The following is a 19,191-nucleotide window of genomic DNA, read 5'->3' on the forward strand; positions in this document are numbered from 1 at the left end:
CTGATTGGATGGTGAAAAGTGTGAAGTGCGTCAGATTTTTGGAAACGCCCGCCATGTTGGATTTGCGAACATCCGCCAGTGTCCGCGAACATCGCAGTAAAAACATATTAAAAAACACAACATTCCACTGGTCAAACTTATGAAGCAATCTCTGGTGAGTTGAGGGGTGATGAGGATGGGATGGGATATGGCCTTAAAAAGCCAAAAAAACTGCTGTTTTTCATCCGTGAAGTATGGGAACAGTCTGGATGTTCGGTACAGTCCTGTGATGTTTGCAAACACTTAGATGTTCAGAGACATCTATGCCTATTACTGCATTGTTGAAAAGCAGTTTATGGATGGCTTATAACTTTGGCGCCACTCAATGCAACTGCATGAAATTCTGGAATTTTATTCTGGACCTGATACTAAATGGTTTTGGAAAGTGTGGAGCTGTTTTGTCACTAGGAAACAAAATTAGAGGGGGGGTCGGTAAATATTGTAAAGGCTTAGAAATGTGGTGCCATTTGACGAATCTACACAAACGTTTGCAAAAATATTTTAGATCTAGATATAAATGTTTTTCTAAAATTTGGTGGGATTTTGTCAAGAGGGGGCTAAATTAGAGGGGCGGTCTGAACATTTCTCAATGGCTTATAACTTTGTTGCCATTTGACGAATGAGGATAAAAGTTTTCAGAAAGATTACAGACCCAACCTTGAATGTTTGTAAAAAGTCTGAATGTATTTATCAAGTGGGGGCTAAGTTATATGACTATTGTATGTACATTTTGACATTTTTGAAAAAAATAAAACCTGGGCGGTTTTCCAGCAAATTCGTGTAAGGAGTATTGGCAAGGATCTTAAAGCATGGTTTTGCAAATGTGCCCGAGTTTTATTTTTCGACAAGTATAATGTAGGTACAAAAAATAGTGATATACCTTTGATGACTGAGGTATTGCATGTGACCATGGGCAGTGGCCAGATTGTCTGGGCCATGGCATAAGGTCATGACCTGGACAATCTGGCTACTGGCCATGACCACGAGGGACGACAAATGGGCTTAATGTGGCCATGTCCACCTGGGACCGGCTATGTGGTAAAGTTATTTCGAAAGTGGGATAGGTTTGAAAGGGAAAAAAAAGGGTCTTGTTTTAATTTGTCATAGGGTTCCTGCTTTGCCTTCTGCAGGCTGCCATGGAAAGGGTAGAGGGGCTCTGTATGGACCCCCGCCTTCCCTTTCCACGGTGGCCATCTTGGAAAAGGATTTTCCTTCCTACAGCGGGACGCCATAGGCGTAGGAAGAACAATCCTTTTTATTAGCACCCCGGGTTGCCACTTTGGAAACCTGCGTTGCTAATGGCCTTCATCCCCCATTGCAGGTGCTGGAACGGAGGAATAATGGTCCCGAGCCATTGTTATCCACCCTTGCTTCGCTTGGGCCAATAACTTGGACTGCCGGGCCGTTATCCCCCATTCCAGTCCCTGGAACGGGGGATGAATGCCATGTTAATTATTTCCATTAGTATAACACAAAATGCTAATGGAAATGTTGGAAAATGTTATTAAGTCTATATACTTTACTGAGAAATGTTAAGTAGATGGAGTCTATAAGATTTTTTTTGTTGCTCTAATTAACTGTGAAAGGTGGTTCCTAAAGGAACCTTTATTTTGTTTTTTTATGTGCATTTCTTTTTTTGCAGGAGAGGTTAGAACGTAAGGTGGGAGGAAAATGAGGGAAGAGGCCCCAAGTACTAATATGTAGGGGCAGGTGGAAAAGGCAAAGATGTTGCGTGTGTGTTACTTCTAAGGTAGGGGGCAGTGTTTCTCATGCTCCATGTTTACAGCCTCAAAACCACTTTGAAATTGCTTGCCCTGGAGAGTGGTGTGTTGCAGTACATACAGGGGAGTGTTGTCTTCTAAAGATTTGGATCAACAGCCTCTTTTATGGCTTGCAAGGTAAATGGTGGGATCTTCTGCCCCACAGGAGTAGCGTTTGTGGTGGCAGTATTGGTTGAGGAAGAGGAGGCAGAGGAAGATAGTCTACTGCTTCCTGAAAATCAAACAGCCTTTCTTAGAGCATCCCGGTGGTTGGATTTGATGTGGCGTTGCATGGAGTTGGTCCCGTAGGAGTACTGCCTAGGTTGTTCAGGACTGAGTACAATGCACTCAATGCATTTATCCTTTGTAGCCTTAGCCTTCGGTAGACCCGAGGAGCGAGGAACTACGGCAGTAAGGGGGAAGAAGTCACGGGGGTGGGTGCAACAAACCCTTGCCCTCCCCCAAAACCGGCGGACTGCTGCCCTGACTCCCAGGGGACAGGTGCACCGAGAAGCGCCTCAATTGAGCAATGAAAGGCTGGTGGCCCGATCTGCACTGACTGGCTCCGATGGGCACAGTAACTCATCAGAGGGCCACGGACTGCCCTCGGGATAAGGGATGAGTACACAACGGACTCAACAGTCAGGTCGGAGCAGGTAGCAGAACACCGGACACAGCAAATAGCTGAGCGGGCTGCCGGCGATGCAGACCGGCCAGTCCTGTGCTCCGACGTAGTAACGGTAAGGAGGGGGCCAGACAGAGAAAAGGGACATTGAGGTGAGAGGAGCACCACCGACGCCGCCCCTCTTGCCAGTAAAAATGAATATGCTGGGCAAGGCGACGAACTGGCAGGCACAGTGCCCCCCCAGGATCAGCCCTCATACTAGTGGACTCAGAGGCGGCGGGCCTGGAGACCCGCTCATCGGCCATAAGTGACAAGTAACAGCAAGGCGGCGGAACGCCAGAATCAATGTCTCAGGCACTCTGAGCAGCCGAGGCCCATGCAGGGCGGGGGGGAGCCTCCTTGAAGCCCCCATCTGCCAGACCAAAGGAAGCAGAGCCCTCCACTCCTGGGGGGGGGCCCTGGGCAGCGCAAGGCCCTCGGGTCGAGAGGTTCCCCTTCCTAACAGAGAGCTGGGACAGTCACAGAGGCAGACACAGGCGCACCCCTGGACCGGAGCCGCCAACTGGGCTCCCAGCAGAAATGGAGTAGGGCCATACCAGACCCCAAGCAGAGGCTCAGCCCGGGGGACAACCAGGCATCCCACACATAGTGACTCCGCTGTGCGGAAAGAGGGGGAACGGCCTGCGCACACCTTACCAGTAAAAAGGCAGCAATTTAGAGACAAAGGGGGCTACCCCGCCTTGCCATAATCGCAGGTTCCCCCCACACGGAGGGAGCACACCATAGAGGACTGCTGGCCCTGTGCAGAGTCGAACATACCCCCTCTAATAGATGCACTGCACCTGATAAGGAGAAAACGCTCAACTGGGTAACCCGGCTGCACGGAAGGGAGTGCCTCAGGCTCCTCTGAGCCCGGAGCACCAACCTGAGCATCCTAGGCGCAGGGGTCACACCGATCCGACCTGGACGCAGGCATAGGGTACATCTGCTCACAATGTCGAGAAACAGGAGCAAAGAGTCCTTGCCAGCGGCCAGAAGCTCCAAAAAGACTCAGGAAGGTGCGCTAATCAAGATATGGGCCAAAAACGCAAACCACGCCGGGGCACCCCACAACAGACTGGCTCTCAGACTCAGGGGTAGACCCTACTCGTGAGGAACAGGACAGACCTCTAACGCAGTCCTCACTTAAACATTTCCTCAGCGAGATCATGGACAAGATCACCACCGTAGGGCAGAAACAAATGGACGCCAGAAAGGCAAAACAGATCACCAAAAATGGAGTTGAAATATACCTCTACCAGGACTTGGAACATTCTACCCTCATCAAAAGGAGGAAAATGGGCCCAGTACTAGCATTCTTGAGAGACAGAGAGATTCGCTGCAGATGGACCCACCCGTTCGGGGTGCTCTTTGACTGGCCGGGGAAGCAACAAAAAATTACAACATATGAACAAGGAGCAACCCTTCTGGTTTTCGAAGACGAAGGCCACCCATCAGCCACCTCATCGGCCACCCAACATAGCGCCCGTAGGCCATGGGAATTGTCCACAGTAAGGGCAAAAAGGTCCAAGAAGGGGAAAACCATCCACCACTCAGGGGTCCGCCTGCCCGGAAGGATCAAGACAAGTTGCAAACCCCCGATGAAGCCCTGAATTGATACCGCAGCAAGAAGAGGGACCATCGTTCGAAAAGTTATCCTGGGGAGGGCGTATGTCAAGCTAAGTTGTGTTGCATTAATGTTAAACAAATGAAACCTGCAGAGGCCTCGTGGGAAGGGGGAGGTGAGAGACTCTTGGAATGGGATTGGGAAATTCCACACGAGGCACGCCTGGGGAAACTCAAGGGTTCAACTCTCGAGACAAGGATTCGAGGGGGGCTAGAGGCCAGTTGAATCTGCCCAGTCTGGGGGAGGAGAGCCGAGGGAGGGGGAAGGGGAAGGTCCAGAGTGGTGGCAGGCTCGCAGTGGAGGGGGCACAAAAGGGAGAGGAGGAGGCATCCAAGGGGGCGGCTTCAAGCCTACTCCGGGAACTAAATAAATAGGGGAGACAGACATACAGAACAGGGAGTAGGGAGGCCTACACAGTAGCAACACTGTACACCCCAAAATGCTGGCCAAGACGCATTCATCCAAAAAGTGCTCACCAGACTCGAAAAACTTGCGAAAACACCCATTATATTAACAGGTGACTTCAACATGGCGCTGGACCACACTAAGGACAGGAGCAACAACCCGCTAAGGCTACAGGGTAGATCTTCAGGGGACATCAGGGGGAAAATTCAAGAACTGGCGCTGGTAGATGCTTGGAGGGAATTAGAAGGGGGACAACGAGGGCTATACCTTCTACCCGCATGACCATCGCTCACACTCTAGAATCGACTATGTTTGGGTTTCAAGAGCACTATTGGGAATATCAACAGGCATCACTCTCGGTGCGATCATACTCTCAGACCACACCCCAATAACCCTCAATCTAAAAAGAAATCAGGGCCCAGCTGGCTTGTGGAGGTGGCGGTACCCAGCCCCCTTATTTATAGATGACACTCTAACCTGGGAAATTGCAGAAGAAATTGGGGCTTTCTTCGAGGCCAACGGGGTCGAGTAAACAACTCTACAGGTCAGATGGGATGCCTTCAAAGCAACAATACGAGTGAGAATCATAGCAGTCAAAGCAAGAAGAGATAGGGAAATGAGGCTGGTGGAGGCTCGTCTAGAGGCCAAACTAAAGGAGATAATGGCCACGATGGGAACATCTCAGAGCTCAGCCACTAAAAGGGAGTACAGTGCCATCCAGGGCCAGTTAGACCTAATACAAACAAGGGCGGTGGAATGCAATCTATTACACCTGAAGCAAAAATACTGTATCAAAGCAAACAAATCAGATAGCATACTGACCAGACTGTTGAAGAGGGAAGAAAAAGACACAACAGTCCTGAAAATTAAAGTCAACAGAGTTAAGATTAGTGCCAATAACAAGGATATCGAGAGTTTGTCCAGTTCTTCTCTAGGCTATACAGTTCAGACAATCCCCTGCCAGCACTACAGGAATCTTACATAGATAAGATTTATCTGTTGTGAATAACAGAGGAGGACAGGGAAGCCCTAGAACAGGACATAACCAGGGAGGACGTTCAGGCCACAATAAAGCTGCTGCCTATTAATAAATCCCTGGGACCAGATGGCTTTGCCGCTGAGTTTTACAAGACACATAAAGAAACGCTAATACCCCATCTGACAGAATTGTTCAACCAAATCGACATAGACAAGGCCATCACTAAATCCATGGAAGAGGTGAAAGTGATCCTCGTACCCAAAAAAGACAAGGATCCCACAGAGTGCGGATCCTATCGTCCAATGTCACTAATAAACATTGAAGCCAAGATCCATAGGCTAGTCCTGCCAGACCAATCAGGTTTCATTAGGGGCTGGCAGAGCGGGGACAATGTCAGGAGAATCGTGCACCTGATTGAAAAAGCACACAAGAAGGGAATCCCTGCTCTCCTCATGACAGTAGATGCTGAGAAAGGTTTCGATCGAGTGGAGTGGGGATTCCTAATCACAACTATGGACAGGATTTGGTGCCAAGTTTGTGAGCTGAGGGAGGGCCAATTATCAGCAGCCGCTCCTCAGGTGGTCCATTGATGGGCAAATCTCGGACCCAGTGGTAGTCAGGCAGGGAACCACGCAGGGGTGCCTGCTCTCTCCCATAATGTACGCAATTCATTTAGAACCCTTCCTAGCTGCAGTGAGAGCCAACAAGGACAATCGCGAGAATTACGTTTGCGGGAGGGACACCCCATAATCGCAGATGATATGCTCTTTACTACTTTAACCCAACCAGAGCTTTCCCTTGGGACGATAGAAAGGGAACTTAACCAATTTGAGGCGGTGGGCTGACTAAAAATAAACCCGAGTAAATCTGAAATCTTGAATCTCACCTTCCGAAACAAGGTTGCTCAAGACCTCAAAAGGACCACCCCATATAGATGGGTGGAACACTCCATAACCTATCTGGGAATTAAACTGGCCAAATCGGTGGAGCAGCTATACCAAGAGAACTACCCGCCCGTCCAGGAGAAGCGCATAACCAAAATTATAGATTGGGGCACCTTATCTATAACTTGGTTATGGCGCTTAAATGTCCTGAAAATTGTGGTTTTACTGCAGTTACTATATCATTTCTCAGTCCCCTCAGTCCACGTTCTGCCGGCCCTATTCAGATCCATCCACAAAATGACGAGTACATTTGTGTGGAATAACAGAGCTCTCTCTAAGCGTGGCCGCTAAACTTATGAAATTGCCGATGACTAGAGGAGGAATGGGGAACCAGATTTTAGGGCCTACTACTTGGCTACCCAGATGAGGGCCGTCAGAGACTGGCAAAACGATGACCGGGGGAAGATCTGGAGGCCAATGGACCGAGCAGTCACAGGATTAGATCTGGAGGGAGTACTGTGGGAGATTCATGGGACGAGGCGGCGAAGAGAGTGCATATCACTACATCCCCATTTACACCCCTATTTGACAATCCACAGTTCACCCCAGGACACAAAACAGCCCTTTTCGAAGCTTGGCAACAAGGCGGATGCCTAAAGGTTAGAGACATGATCAATGGGAACCAGGTCAAACAGTTCGACCAGTGTTGGTCAGATTTTGCCCTCGGCGAGAGGGAGTGATATAGCTATGTCCAAATGAGGCACTGGTTGCTCCACCCCACCATGAAAAAAGTAGGGGCATGCCAATTAACCCCCTTCAAAGAAAAGTACTTAAACACGGACTCTGGGGACAGACAGGTAGTGGCATCCTTATACAAGCATCTAATATCCGGCAAGGTGATCCCAAGACCTTACATGAAAAGATGTGAGGTCTCCACCGGGTGCACAATAGCGGAAACAGATTGGACAAAACTATGGGCGCACATTCTCAGACTCACAAGATCCCTCCAAAATGGGGAGATCTGGGTAAAATTGCTATTTCAGTGTGCACTTAACAGCAACAAGATTGCACAGAATGTATTTGGGGACCTTGCAGCTCTGCTGGAGGGAATGCGCTGGGGAGGGAACATGGAGCCACATATGGTGGGAGTGCCCCAAGATAGAAAGATATTGGGAGGGCATACAAGAGGCAATCAAGCAGGTCCTGGGGTGAAGGGCAAAGGAAATAGAGGCCTGGCTATGATAGGACTCGACGGGACACTGGAGGAAATCCCCTCAAAGCCGGGTCGCAAGCTCTACATCATCATGATGATGGCGGCTGCATTGGTACTTGGGGCGTAAATGGAAGTCCAAAGTCCCCCCGCCCCCACACAGGACCATGAATGGGTGGCGAGAATCTGGAACTTTGTCGCTCTGGAGTGTCTCACCTGTTCCCTCCAAGGGGATTACAAAAGTTTCCGCACAGACTGGTCAAGGCTACTGGGATACCTAAGGGAGAGGGCGCGTGGAATGTGGTTCCCAAGGAACATGTGCCTCTTGGGAATAAGGGGATAGCCCCAGGCAGGGCAAGCACAAAGGAGATACCCGGAATGGACTGCTAACACCAGGCATCAGTGCACCTTAGGGGATCCTGCCCGAGCATGGACTACTGTTGAACCAGGGAGGGGGGTTACATTCATGTTTGAATGGTTCTGTTTAAAAATGCAAATAAAAAGTTATTTTAAAAAAAATGATGCTAGAAGGTGGGGATTGGCAGAGTTTTAAGGTGAACAATTGGAGAAATTGGAGAAAAATGTTGCTATATTGGGGTAATTATGATATTAGTAAATTATAGCAAATTAGGATGCACTGGTAAAAACCCATGAAATTCACTGAAAAAGCGTTGTTAAAAGGGACGTTATGGGTAAATTGCACTAATAAAAACCCATGACATTCAATGAAAAAACTTTGTTAAAGGGACGTTATGGTTAAGTTGCACTAATAAAAAAGCTTTGAAATTCAACGAAAAAACTATGATGAAGGTACGTTATGCTTACAAGTAAAACCGAAAAACCCTAGAAATTCACCAGTTATGGTAAGCTAAGCAACCTTAACTCGGGCCACCACCATGCACTGCTATGACAAATACCCAGTACATGAAAGATTACATCACAAATGTCATTGATGACATCACTGATAACACCACATATCTGTGCCACTTTTAAGGGTCATGCAAGGGCCGGTGACAGAGAATGAATCCCCCTGACCTCACTGAGCCAAGAAATAGGTTTGTTTTGCAAATAAAAAGATTTATTTGAAGAATTAAACAATATATATATCACACTTTTATGAACAAAATAGTATTTGAATAGCACACTTATGAATATGGACGGTAATCAAGAATGGGTAATATTACAATATCACAATCTCTTTAATCAGTAAGGACTAGGAATAGGAAGGATAAGGTAGCAGAGAATACTTTTATGGTTCAAGGAAATGCAATAATGGGAAAAATGCAACACAGAAATAAACTTGATATGGTTTCAATCAAAAGATAATATGATCACTTTTTCCCCTTGTGACTACTCACACCCCCCCACTATGCAGTATGAAGAGATGGAAATGAGGCCACACAGTTTTCAGGAATATTAATCAACAATGCAATTCAATCCCAGTCCCCCCAGCAAGCTTAGAGAAAACACAGGAAGGATTTTAAAACAGGCAAAAATACTTTTGAATGTGATTGCAGTGAAAGTGAAAATATGCTAAATGGATTTTAATTCACTAAAGGAGATTCAGCACCAGTGATAATTACTTTAGATTGGTTCAGGTCAACACTAGCAAGGATTCATGAATGATTATCAAATTGAAAACGAAATTCAGCAGTTGCAGACAAGAAACAGCTAATCTGAGGTGTTGAAATTGAGCTAAATTGCAATTCGTGGCAATTTTTCTGCATGCGTAAATCGCGATTAGGGAAAAACTATAATGAATTGGAATGGGTCTGTTGGAAAGTTTAGGATCCTAGCTTTAAGATGACAGTTAGATTTCGGTTCTAGGACGTGTGGTTCAAAAGTTACGGAGGTTTTTGTGAAGGTAGAGTTTCAGAAATAAAGTCAAGATTTCCAAATGACAGATCACGCTTTACAGATTTGGAATCTACAGGATGGACACAAGATTCTATAATGCAGTTTTGAACAGGTTGAAATGGATGGAAGAAGATTACTTTAAACTAAGAGATTGGTAAAGGACAGTTCTAGACTAGATACTCACTCCTAGGCTTTGGAATGGAATGTGCCTTGTCAAAGATCTGGTGAAGGGTTTGGACTTCACTCTCGCCACCGGATGGTCTCAGGCACTGGTTCTGCTCACAGCACTGCACGGCGGTCTGCAGCCTCTTGAACTGGATCTTACGGGTCTCGATACAGCTCTGCTTTCTGGGTCTGGATCTCGGTTCTAGCACAGGGTTCTTGGCTAGAAGCAAACAGCTCAGCCCGGCTGTTGAAGGTGAGAATCAGGTTGCTAGATTCTGAAGCCTGCTGAAAAGAGCTCAGCTTTTGGGATTGGGCCTTTGCTTCAGGGTTCTAGAGCTTGGTTCTAGAGTCTGGCCTCTGGATCTATCTGGATTCTGGAGTCTTCCGGCAGAGTGCTTTGCAAGAAATCGGTTGAAGAGTGGAAAGAGTGTGTTCTCTCTGGGTCTCAGCAGTCCCTATTTATGTGTTTCCAAAGGGGGAGGGTAGGCTGATTCTACAATGCCCAACCCTCTAAGGATTTGATAGGTTAGAGCAAGGTTGTCCAACTTACGGCCTGCGGGCCACAGTGCGGCCCGCCAAGCCATTTTATGTGGCCCGCGAGGCCGTATGTTGGACAACGCTTGAGTAAAAAAAAAAATATTTTTTAAATGTGCCTGTGCGCAAAACTACTCTGTGCTCTATTCGGGACACATAAAAGAACAAGATGAATGAGAATTCTGAGCGCACACTCACTCTACTAGACTGCTATCAGCATCATCAGTCACAATATGTTTGGGGGGAGACTTGGAAACATTGGCACAAAAGGAGCCGCTCTGTGCTGGATCACCATCCTTTCACCAGTAAACCCGATTCAATCACCATGGCCCCCTTACAAATCCCAGCCATGCTGTGATTGACCTGTGGACACATACATAATCGTAGCAATAAACTTTCTCTGCATTTTTTATGGCGAATGCCAATTTCGCCACATTCATTTGGGTCAATTTTATTCTTTTTTTTTACCACAAAAACCAGTGGCAGAATCCCTGCACCCTCACTTTCTATATACCTTACCCAAAATTACCATCTATATTTTTTTGGTAAAAAAGCATTAAAAAAAGCGGCAAAAAATGTTTTTGTCGAAATTGCCATTCGGCAAAAGTGGGCAATAGCAAATAATCTACACACTCAAGAACAACCTTTCAAAAAATGCTCTCCAGAAATGTATAGAAAGGAAACTAAATCCAAATCCAAATCAATGGGAACCAAAGTTTTCGTTTGTTAGTGGATTGAGTTTGTTCACAAAATGGATTGGAGTACACTTCGAATAGTTGCTGCAGCTCTAGAGAAAATACGAGTAGAAGCTGAGAAACTTAACCTTTCCAGTGATTTTTTTTTCCTCGTCTCGAGACAAAGAAGAACAGCGGGAGCTCAGTTACGTTTACCTCTAAGCACAGTGCGGATTGATGAAAATGTCCATGCATTATACCAAGTTCATTGGACATTATAGATGTGGCCAGTGGGGTATCAAAGTATGGCGAATACCACATGTACAGCACAGTGTGTTACCCTAGTAGTGCCCCAATAACACACTGCAACCTGCAAATGGGCCTCAGTGGACCACCTGCCAAGGTTTCTGGAAGTTGCTTATGATCTCGATCTGTGATCTATGATATGATCTGATATGATAGGTTATTTATAACGTGCTTAATACCCATGCAGCAGTGATCCCAATCATAAAAGTGAAACAGGCAAGCCCAACAGGTATAACTTATTTTCACTCTTTTGGTAGCGCAGTCTGTGGACAGCCTATACCCTTCAGGAGAGGTGTGAGCTGATACAGTCGCAACACAAAAAAGAATAGTACTATGTTCCCAAAATACCTTAGTTCTTGTCTTTCGGATCCCAGCAGAGCCAGGCTTTTCAGCATCGGACCAGAAGCATGGGTGCCTTTGCGCTGGGCTGGGGTCAAGTCGGAGAGCAGCAGCGATGGGCCCCAATGATGCAGTTCTGTTTGGCAATGGTGCGGATTTGCGGGTAGAAAACGCTGGGAACAGCAGGCCATGCCAAGTGGATGGCACTGGAAGACTCAGTGACCTCTGGGCCCGGACAAGGGAATACTTGCCTTTGGCGCTGTGCAGGCTCGGCTGACACAACACGGCATATGGTTATGGCAAAGATGTCAAAGCTTCAGCATTGTCATTGAGCAGAACTCTGAGATTCAGGGGTGGTGGAGCGTCGAGGTCCAGGATGATTATGATGGTGTCAATGGGGCCAGTGCTGAGCAGCTTCGCTCAGTAGGGCCATGGGCCTGTGTGGGGCCGACAGGCCAGTGGGCAGACTGCAACAGGCCTGCTCGAGCCATCCTGCTATTTATACAAATCTCAGGCCGAGCAGGGCGTGATGGGAGAAAGGAACTGTGCTACAATCTGCTCTTCTGCTGGGGTCTGCCTACTGGAGCTTCCCTCTACACGCGGGACAGGCAGCTCTGCAGACGCTCAGAGCTTCCGGGGGTGGGGGGCTGGGACAGGGTCAGGGCCTGCCTTCTCACCCTCGCTTAGCGGGCTTCCCAGAACTGACCCAACCCCTGCCCTCTTGCATGCAACTCATACTTAGCTGGCAGGGGAGAATGTGATCTCAAGGGCAGATCTCCCAGGGTGAGGCTTACCCATTGCACATCGGATTTGCTGACCCCTGCTATGTTCCCAAATGCGGGATACACGACTGCATTATTTCTGGTAGTGGGGGACTGCGTTCGCGCTCTCCCCCCGATTTATTGGTGAAAGAAAAGGTAAAGTGTGCACTCGGCCTGCTAGGTTGTATACTTTTAGATTGTGCTCACATTGCGTTTCTTCAATTAGATTCACCTTTGGGTGATCGCTTTTCCACATTTTATCTGTTGAATTGAATTATGCTTCTTTCATCGCCACAGAAGTAATGTTTATTACAGAGATAGGCTGCCATATGTATTAGGCACACTGCACATGCTCAGGCAGCATCAATCATGCTTTGTAGAGGACAATGCTGGCCTAAATTGGGAACAGCCAGCATAGACATGTTGCTACAGAGGCATATTTTGGGTACAACCAGCATGACACTGTGTTACATCAGTGACAGTGCTGTCTTATACTGTGGACACATTGATCATTGGTGACATGGAATTTTCATGTTCCTCTTTAGAACTCATTGTAAATTTATGGCTTTTGGTCACCTTTTCTGCTGTAAAATGCACCATTTCAACCCCATATTTGAAAGAAAATTCTTGGGAGGGGGCAACCCCCCAAACCCTCCCTAGAACCTTGTAGCTCCCTCGCTACACTCGGTCGCCCCCACTATTTCAGAAAAATATGAACACATAGACACTGAAAGAAATCACAAGCAACTAACCTTTGATCACTGCCCGTGATGCTATTGTGTCAGAGATCACAAAATATTGCTTTTTAATATACTGCTTTGGGTGAGGTTGTTGACTTTTGGCTCGCCGGCCAACTGGGTGACAAAAAGTTAATGCTTCGGCCCCACATTCAAAAAGGTTGAACAAGCCTGGGTTAGAGAATTCCCTGTCCCCTGACTGGAGAAAGGATCAGCATGTCAGAATAGCTGTTTCTTGTTTGCAACTGCTGAATTTCGTTTTCAATTTGATAATCATTCATGAACCATTGCTAGTGTTGACCTGTACCAATCCAAAGATCCAAAGTAACTATCACTCATCCTGAATCTCTTTTAGTGAATTAAAATCATTTTAGCATATTTTCACTTTCATTGCAATCACATTCAAAAGTATTTTTGCCTGTTTTAAAAGCATACCTGTTTTCTCTAAGCTTGCTGGGGGGAACTGGGATTCATATTGCATTGGGGGGGAGTGAGTAGTCTCAGGGGAAAAGGTGATCACATTATCTTTTGATTGAAATCATATCGAGTATATTTCTGTGTTGCATTCTTTCCCATTATTGCATTTCCTGCAATCACATAAAGTATTCTCTGCTACCGTATCCTCCATATTCCTATTCCTAAGTGAGTAAAGAGATTGTTGATTTTGTAATATTAACCTTTGTTGATTACTTTCCATATTCATAAGTGTGCTATTCAGATATTATTTTGTTCATAAAAGTGTGATATATATATTGTTTAATTCTTCAAATCTTTTAATTTGCAAAACAAACCTACTTTTTGGCTCAGTGAGGTCAGGGGAATTCAAAGAGAGTGGCGTTATATAAGGGTTCATCATCCAGATTTAAAGAACTTTGACATAAAAATATATAAATAAGGGCTTCCATTGGGCATCCCATCCTAAGCATTGACTTAGGTGGAGTGCTGCATTGAAGTCACTTACAGTTCCTGGTGCAAGTTTGGTGCAAATCCGTCCAGCGGTTTGGGCTTTAGGCGCGAGCAAAAAATTGCTTCCATTTCATCTATGATGATTTCCACACATTTTGGGACCCCCCTACAACTTTGCCCTCCGTGGGCAAAACCGCACCAAATTTCGCTAAATCATTCTTTATTTTTGCAAAGATTTGTGAGGATTCGTCCATGGGGCGCAAAGTTATAAGCCGCACAAAAAGTGCTCTTCCTATGAGTTGAGCAACTCAACCATAACTACAGGGCCGCTACAGCAGGCCCTTTAATATAAATATAAAACATATATATTTATATATATACACATACTCATTGTGCCTCATTACAAGTATGGAGGTAGCCATGCCGCTTTTAGCGGCATGGTTACCCCAATACCGGGTCCGGGTTCATTCAATGGGGAAATACCGGGCCATCCCCGAACTTGGAGGGCCCGGTACTTCCCCATTCAAGGAACCCGGACCCGGTACATCCCCATTCCCATTTGAGCCCCCATAGGGCTCAATGGGAATGGAGAGGATGCTAACTATGGGCATGTTAATGACGGGCCCGTTGTTAGCATCCTGTTGTGCTTGTGGGTGCCGCTAAGGAGGTCTGGTTTTACCAGGTGTCCTTAGCGGGTCCCGCGAGCAGACCTCGTAATGAGGCGGTAGAGGGTTAACGGGGCCGGCAGCTCTACCGGCACCATTAACCCTCTACCACCTTCCTCGTAATGAGGCCCATTGTGTTATCAAGTGCTGTGTGAGGTGTTTTCTTTTGCCGCCAGCAGGCAAAGGCTTCACCTCACTGATGATGCCCAACAAGGCTGAAACACGTGTATGGGGTTGCTGGTGGTACTCTTGTTCAGATAGAAATTGCCATAGCATTTCGGTGCTGGACTGCCCATGTGGGCGGGACAAAGACTGATATGCAAATGGATATTTCCCATCTGTGAAAGGTACAGTGAGCAAAAAGCAGATGCCTGCGAACTCTCAATGTGGTTAACAACCACTGAACAGGTTATCATGCTTTGTTCTTCCGAGAGAGGGGCGCCTGCTACCTTTGTTGAATTTGTTGAAGCAACTTGGGGTTGGTCACCCTAGGTTACCTGGGGGCAACCAGACGTGGACTCCCTGCTCACTGTGCTTAGAGAGGCTCAGCTTCACCTCACTGATGATGCCCAACAAGGCTGAAACACGTTTATGGGGTTGCTGGTGGTACTCTTGTTCAGAGAGGAATTGCCATAGCATTTCGGTGCTGGACTGCCCATGTGGGCAGGACAAAGACTGATATGCAAATGGATATTTCCCATCTGTGAAAGGTACAGTGAGCAAAAAGCAGATGGCTGCGAACTCTCAATGTGGTTAACAACCACTGAACAGGTTATCACGCCTTGTTCTTCCGAGAGAGGGGCGCCTGCTACCTTTGTTGAATCCCCATGTGAGTGCGTAAGCCTCCATTTGCGCAGCAGCCGACACGTATCTGTGTGGAACAGTGTATGGAATGGGGTGACCCATGGTTGAGGATGCTGATATTTAGGGGTGAAAGTTAGCAGTGGGAAGTGAGAGGAGAATTAGTCATATAGTAGAATTGTGAACTAGAGAAGGCAGTGTTGGTGGAAGAGGCCTCAGTCGTAAAGGAGGAAAGCGAGAACTGTAGATTCAAGAGAAAGTGAGGAATGGCAGAGGTTCACCAGACACTACCAAAGGAGGACATACATTTGCTTAGTATTTCTAATCTGTCATCCTGGTTATTGTGATCACCATGAAAGGAACTTGTAGGTGACAATACAAAATGGGTGCCCAGGAAGAATGCAAGGATTAGCGACATTAAGAGCAGGAATCAAAGAGTTGGAGACAGTCAAGTGTGAGAAGGTTAGAGGATCATGGATATGTTGTAATTTGTGCTGGGCCAGTGAATCAACTGTAAGAGCACATTCAACTAATGGGCATATGGCTGATCACTGTAATTAGTTTGTGATGTTGGAATCACAATATATTGATAGTGAACTGTTGCACTTATGAGAGGTACTGTTTCCCAATTAAGACACTCATTCCTTGCCTTTCTGTTCGAAATAGAATGCACCTATTTCTACTCAAAGTTTTTATCTGTCTGCCAACGATTATGTTTAACATACTGGGGTTTATTTTTCCTACCCTCCTTTCTACCCCCACCATTCCTTCTATTCCCACCCCTGCACCGCTTTTTCCCAGGGCAAGCAGATTGTAAAGAGATCGGTGACTGTGTGCCGGGATCAGGATCCATGTCTACAGATTTGTGCCTTCCTGCCCTCGATTACCTCAGGAGGTGTTCTCAGGTAGGTGGTGGCAGCCCAACTTGTGCCTTTAGAAACATTGGGCATTTTTGAACTTGCAATGCACATGGGTGAAGAAGCAAGCAAGTACTTGGGTGAAATTGCATTGGGTCATAATGCCCTCAGGCAGTTTTGGGATACAGTTCCTTACTTTAAATAGTAGGTTTGTGGTTCTTACAGTAACTTAATCCAGTTAACCAGTACATATGGGAACCTGCCAACATGATCCCTGCCTCTAAATACAATTTGCAATTCCAACTTTAAGTTGAAATAAGAATTGACAAAGCTAATAGTTTTGACTGTGTTGTATGTGTTGTATAGGCATTGGCTTTATATCCCTAAGGACTCCTCATTTGTCAGCTGTTGCCATTGAATGTCCATTAATGAAAATCATTTCTCAGGTATTGGCATGCTGTGCTCTGGTGACTCACCTCATATATCAGATACTGCTATCCTATATTAAATAATGCAATCGAAAGCCCCAGCACACACCATTTCAAGATTTTGCTTTAAGAATCCAAGCTGTTCACACCCTTACCAGGTATTGCTATCAGAACTCCAAGTACTTGCTGTGTGGAACATGCGGGCGTCCTCACTTGTTTTCCCCAGTATGCTCTTCTCAGATGGCCAGGGAAAGGCCATCGCTTTTGGACCCTGACCCTGGGGGATGGTATGCGAGGGAGGATAATCTGGGTGGAGGAGACTTGGGGAGTGGGGAGAGGATGTCCTTAGGTGAGACATGGTATCCTCCATTTCCCTTTCACCACATACCCTCCGTCCCTCAAGCCTTCATAGGCTTTTGTCAGCCCTTTTCTTGTGTGTGTCCTAAAATATCCCCTAATTTCATCAATATGGTACTGGGATGAAGAAGAGGACAACTAGACCAACACATCCTAATTTTGTGAAAACAAACAATGATCAACCGCAACTAAGTACTGGGACGAGGAGGAGGACAACAAGAGCAAAGCAGGACTACTGCTTTTCTAGTGAGCGGTCTAGTCCTTTTTGTAATGGAAATAGAGGCGGGAGCTTTAAAAGCTGTAAGCCCGACATAAATGGTTTCAGCTGCGGGAGTCCAGACGGCTGTGTGCAGGGAGACCTCCCTGGTGTGGCAGCGTGGCCGTAGGAGCACTGGAGACCCGTGAAGCATTGCAGAGTGTATGCAGCTGGAAACAGAGACGCAAGAAGTTGGAGGCCTGATGGCAAGCCATGAGAAGGAGGCCAGCAAGACCGACGCAAGCGGTCGTATGTATTCGATGAGGAAGCATTGCTAGGTGTTCGAGAGCCACAAGAAGACCACCAGGAGAAGACGCAAGCGACAGCACGGAGAAACAGAAACCTGTGTCGGTGGAAGACCTGGCAAGGAGCCGTAAGCCCGACCGGTGAGTGAAACCACAAAGGGGGAACACCGGGCTGGCAGGCGGTGATGCTGAATGAAATGAAAGCACATTTTGAATATCGAACGAATTGAAAGCAAGGCATTTTGAGTACCGAACAAAATGAAAGCAAGTTAAAGCACATTTTGTATATCGAGCAAATTTAATGCAAGTAATTTTTAATACCGAATGAAATGAAGGCAAGTTAAAGCAGATGGAGAGTATTTTGAATATTGAATGAATTGAAAGCAAAGCATTTTGAATACTGAACAAATTGAAAGTAAGTTGGAAACACTCTGGCATCTTGAAAGGAGTGAAAGAAAGATTGTGTACTGTGCAGAAAGGAATGTTTTTAACTGCATTGGGATAATGGACTGCATTTACTGAAAGCAGTGCTAGCAAAGCCAAGAGAGCATAAAGTGTTGAATACAAGATATGAGAAATCCAACACTGGTCACAGCAAAAAGAGTGCAAAGAACTGTATATTATAAGGAAACAAGCATTGGCAAGAGCCAAGGAAACACAAGAATGTGGGACAAGCGCAAGGTGGTTAAACCAGCCACAATACAGTGTCGGGAGAGTGTGACACATGCGACTGAGGCAAACCTCACTGCTGAAGAGAAGCGCTGGACTGGTGTCAAAGCAGTCAAAAAAGGGTACCAGTTGCATGACCTGTAATGGGTGGACCGTGTGGCCCGACAACTGCGCCTAGACCGTTTGACCCTGAATGGAAAAGTCACTGAAAAAACCTATGAAGAAGCTTGTGTTGTGCAAATACCTTGTTGTGATATTTAAATCAAGTGTTATTTGGGAGACAGAAAACCCCTGTGTAGTTTTTTTTTTTTTAAAGCTGGAAGTTTTGAACTCTTGGGCAAGCGAACCCCTGTATTTGATTAACTACTTTGAACTTGTGGAAGGGGAGCTGATTACAAGCCAGAGAGCTAGAAGAAGCTCTGAACTTAACTTTGCACACTTCCTTTTTGATGCTGACATCCCTACACATCTCATGCAGTTAGTTGTGAGCGCAAGTATAGGTTTTGGACAAAGACAGAAGTTTTACTTTGGACTTCTGACGTTAACTAGCCTTAGTTTTCTTTAGGTAGGGAAATCCCACCTTAGCATAGGGCAGGTTAGGCATTTATCTACCCTGCCTTTTAAATAAAACTTTGTTGAGAAACTTGATCTTCTTGTCTATGTCTGACTCATGATGCCTTTACATTGTGTGGTTACCATCTAGTGCCCAGGTGCCCACACCTTGGCAAACATATGCAGTTACCATAGCAGTGCCAGATTGCATTAAGCACAGTTGTAAAAGTAGTGCCAAATTCCATTATGTCCAGTTAGCAAAGTATTAGCAGGATCAGCTATGCCCAGTTAGCATAAATATGTAAATGTACAAGATTCCATTATACCCAATTAGGTCACCAACAACCAGTTCGATTATACCTGCTTGACACAATAAGGGCAAATACTATTATGCCCAGTGAGCACAGCAATACCAGATTCAGTTATGCCTAGTGAGCATGTTACACCCAAGTACCAGCATGCCACTGAGCACAGCAGCTGAGCATGTTAGTGAGGTTTGAGGCATCTCTCAGCC

At 46.2% G+C, this 19,191-nt stretch overlaps 1 protein-coding gene and 1 non-coding gene across 3 annotated transcripts in view; both read left to right on the forward strand.

Moving 5' to 3' along the window:
* ARFGEF3 (ARFGEF family member 3) overlaps positions 1 to 19,191 on the forward strand; it is a 1,236,769-nt gene that overhangs the window by 949,467 nt on the left and 268,111 nt on the right. The window contains exon 25 of one of the 2 annotated variants that reach the window (XM_069608078.1): positions 16,115 to 16,218. In XM_069608078.1, the coding sequence (XP_069464179.1) occupies positions 16,115 to 16,218 (104 nt within the window). The remainder of the gene's footprint in view (positions 1 to 16,114; positions 16,219 to 19,191) is intronic. The other variant, XM_069608079.1, reaches the window with a different exon arrangement.
* Positions 12,178 to 12,339, forward strand: LOC138468558 (U1 spliceosomal RNA). Its single transcript, XR_011268328.1, has one exon. It is a non-coding gene; the product is annotated as a U1 spliceosomal RNA (small nuclear RNA).

Source organism: Ambystoma mexicanum, chromosome 4q (assembly GCF_040938575.1).
Source record: "Ambystoma mexicanum isolate Mex_15411 chromosome 4q, UKY_AmexF1_1, whole genome shotgun sequence".
Taxonomy (NCBI): Eukaryota; Metazoa; Chordata; class Amphibia; order Caudata; family Ambystomatidae; genus Ambystoma; species Ambystoma mexicanum.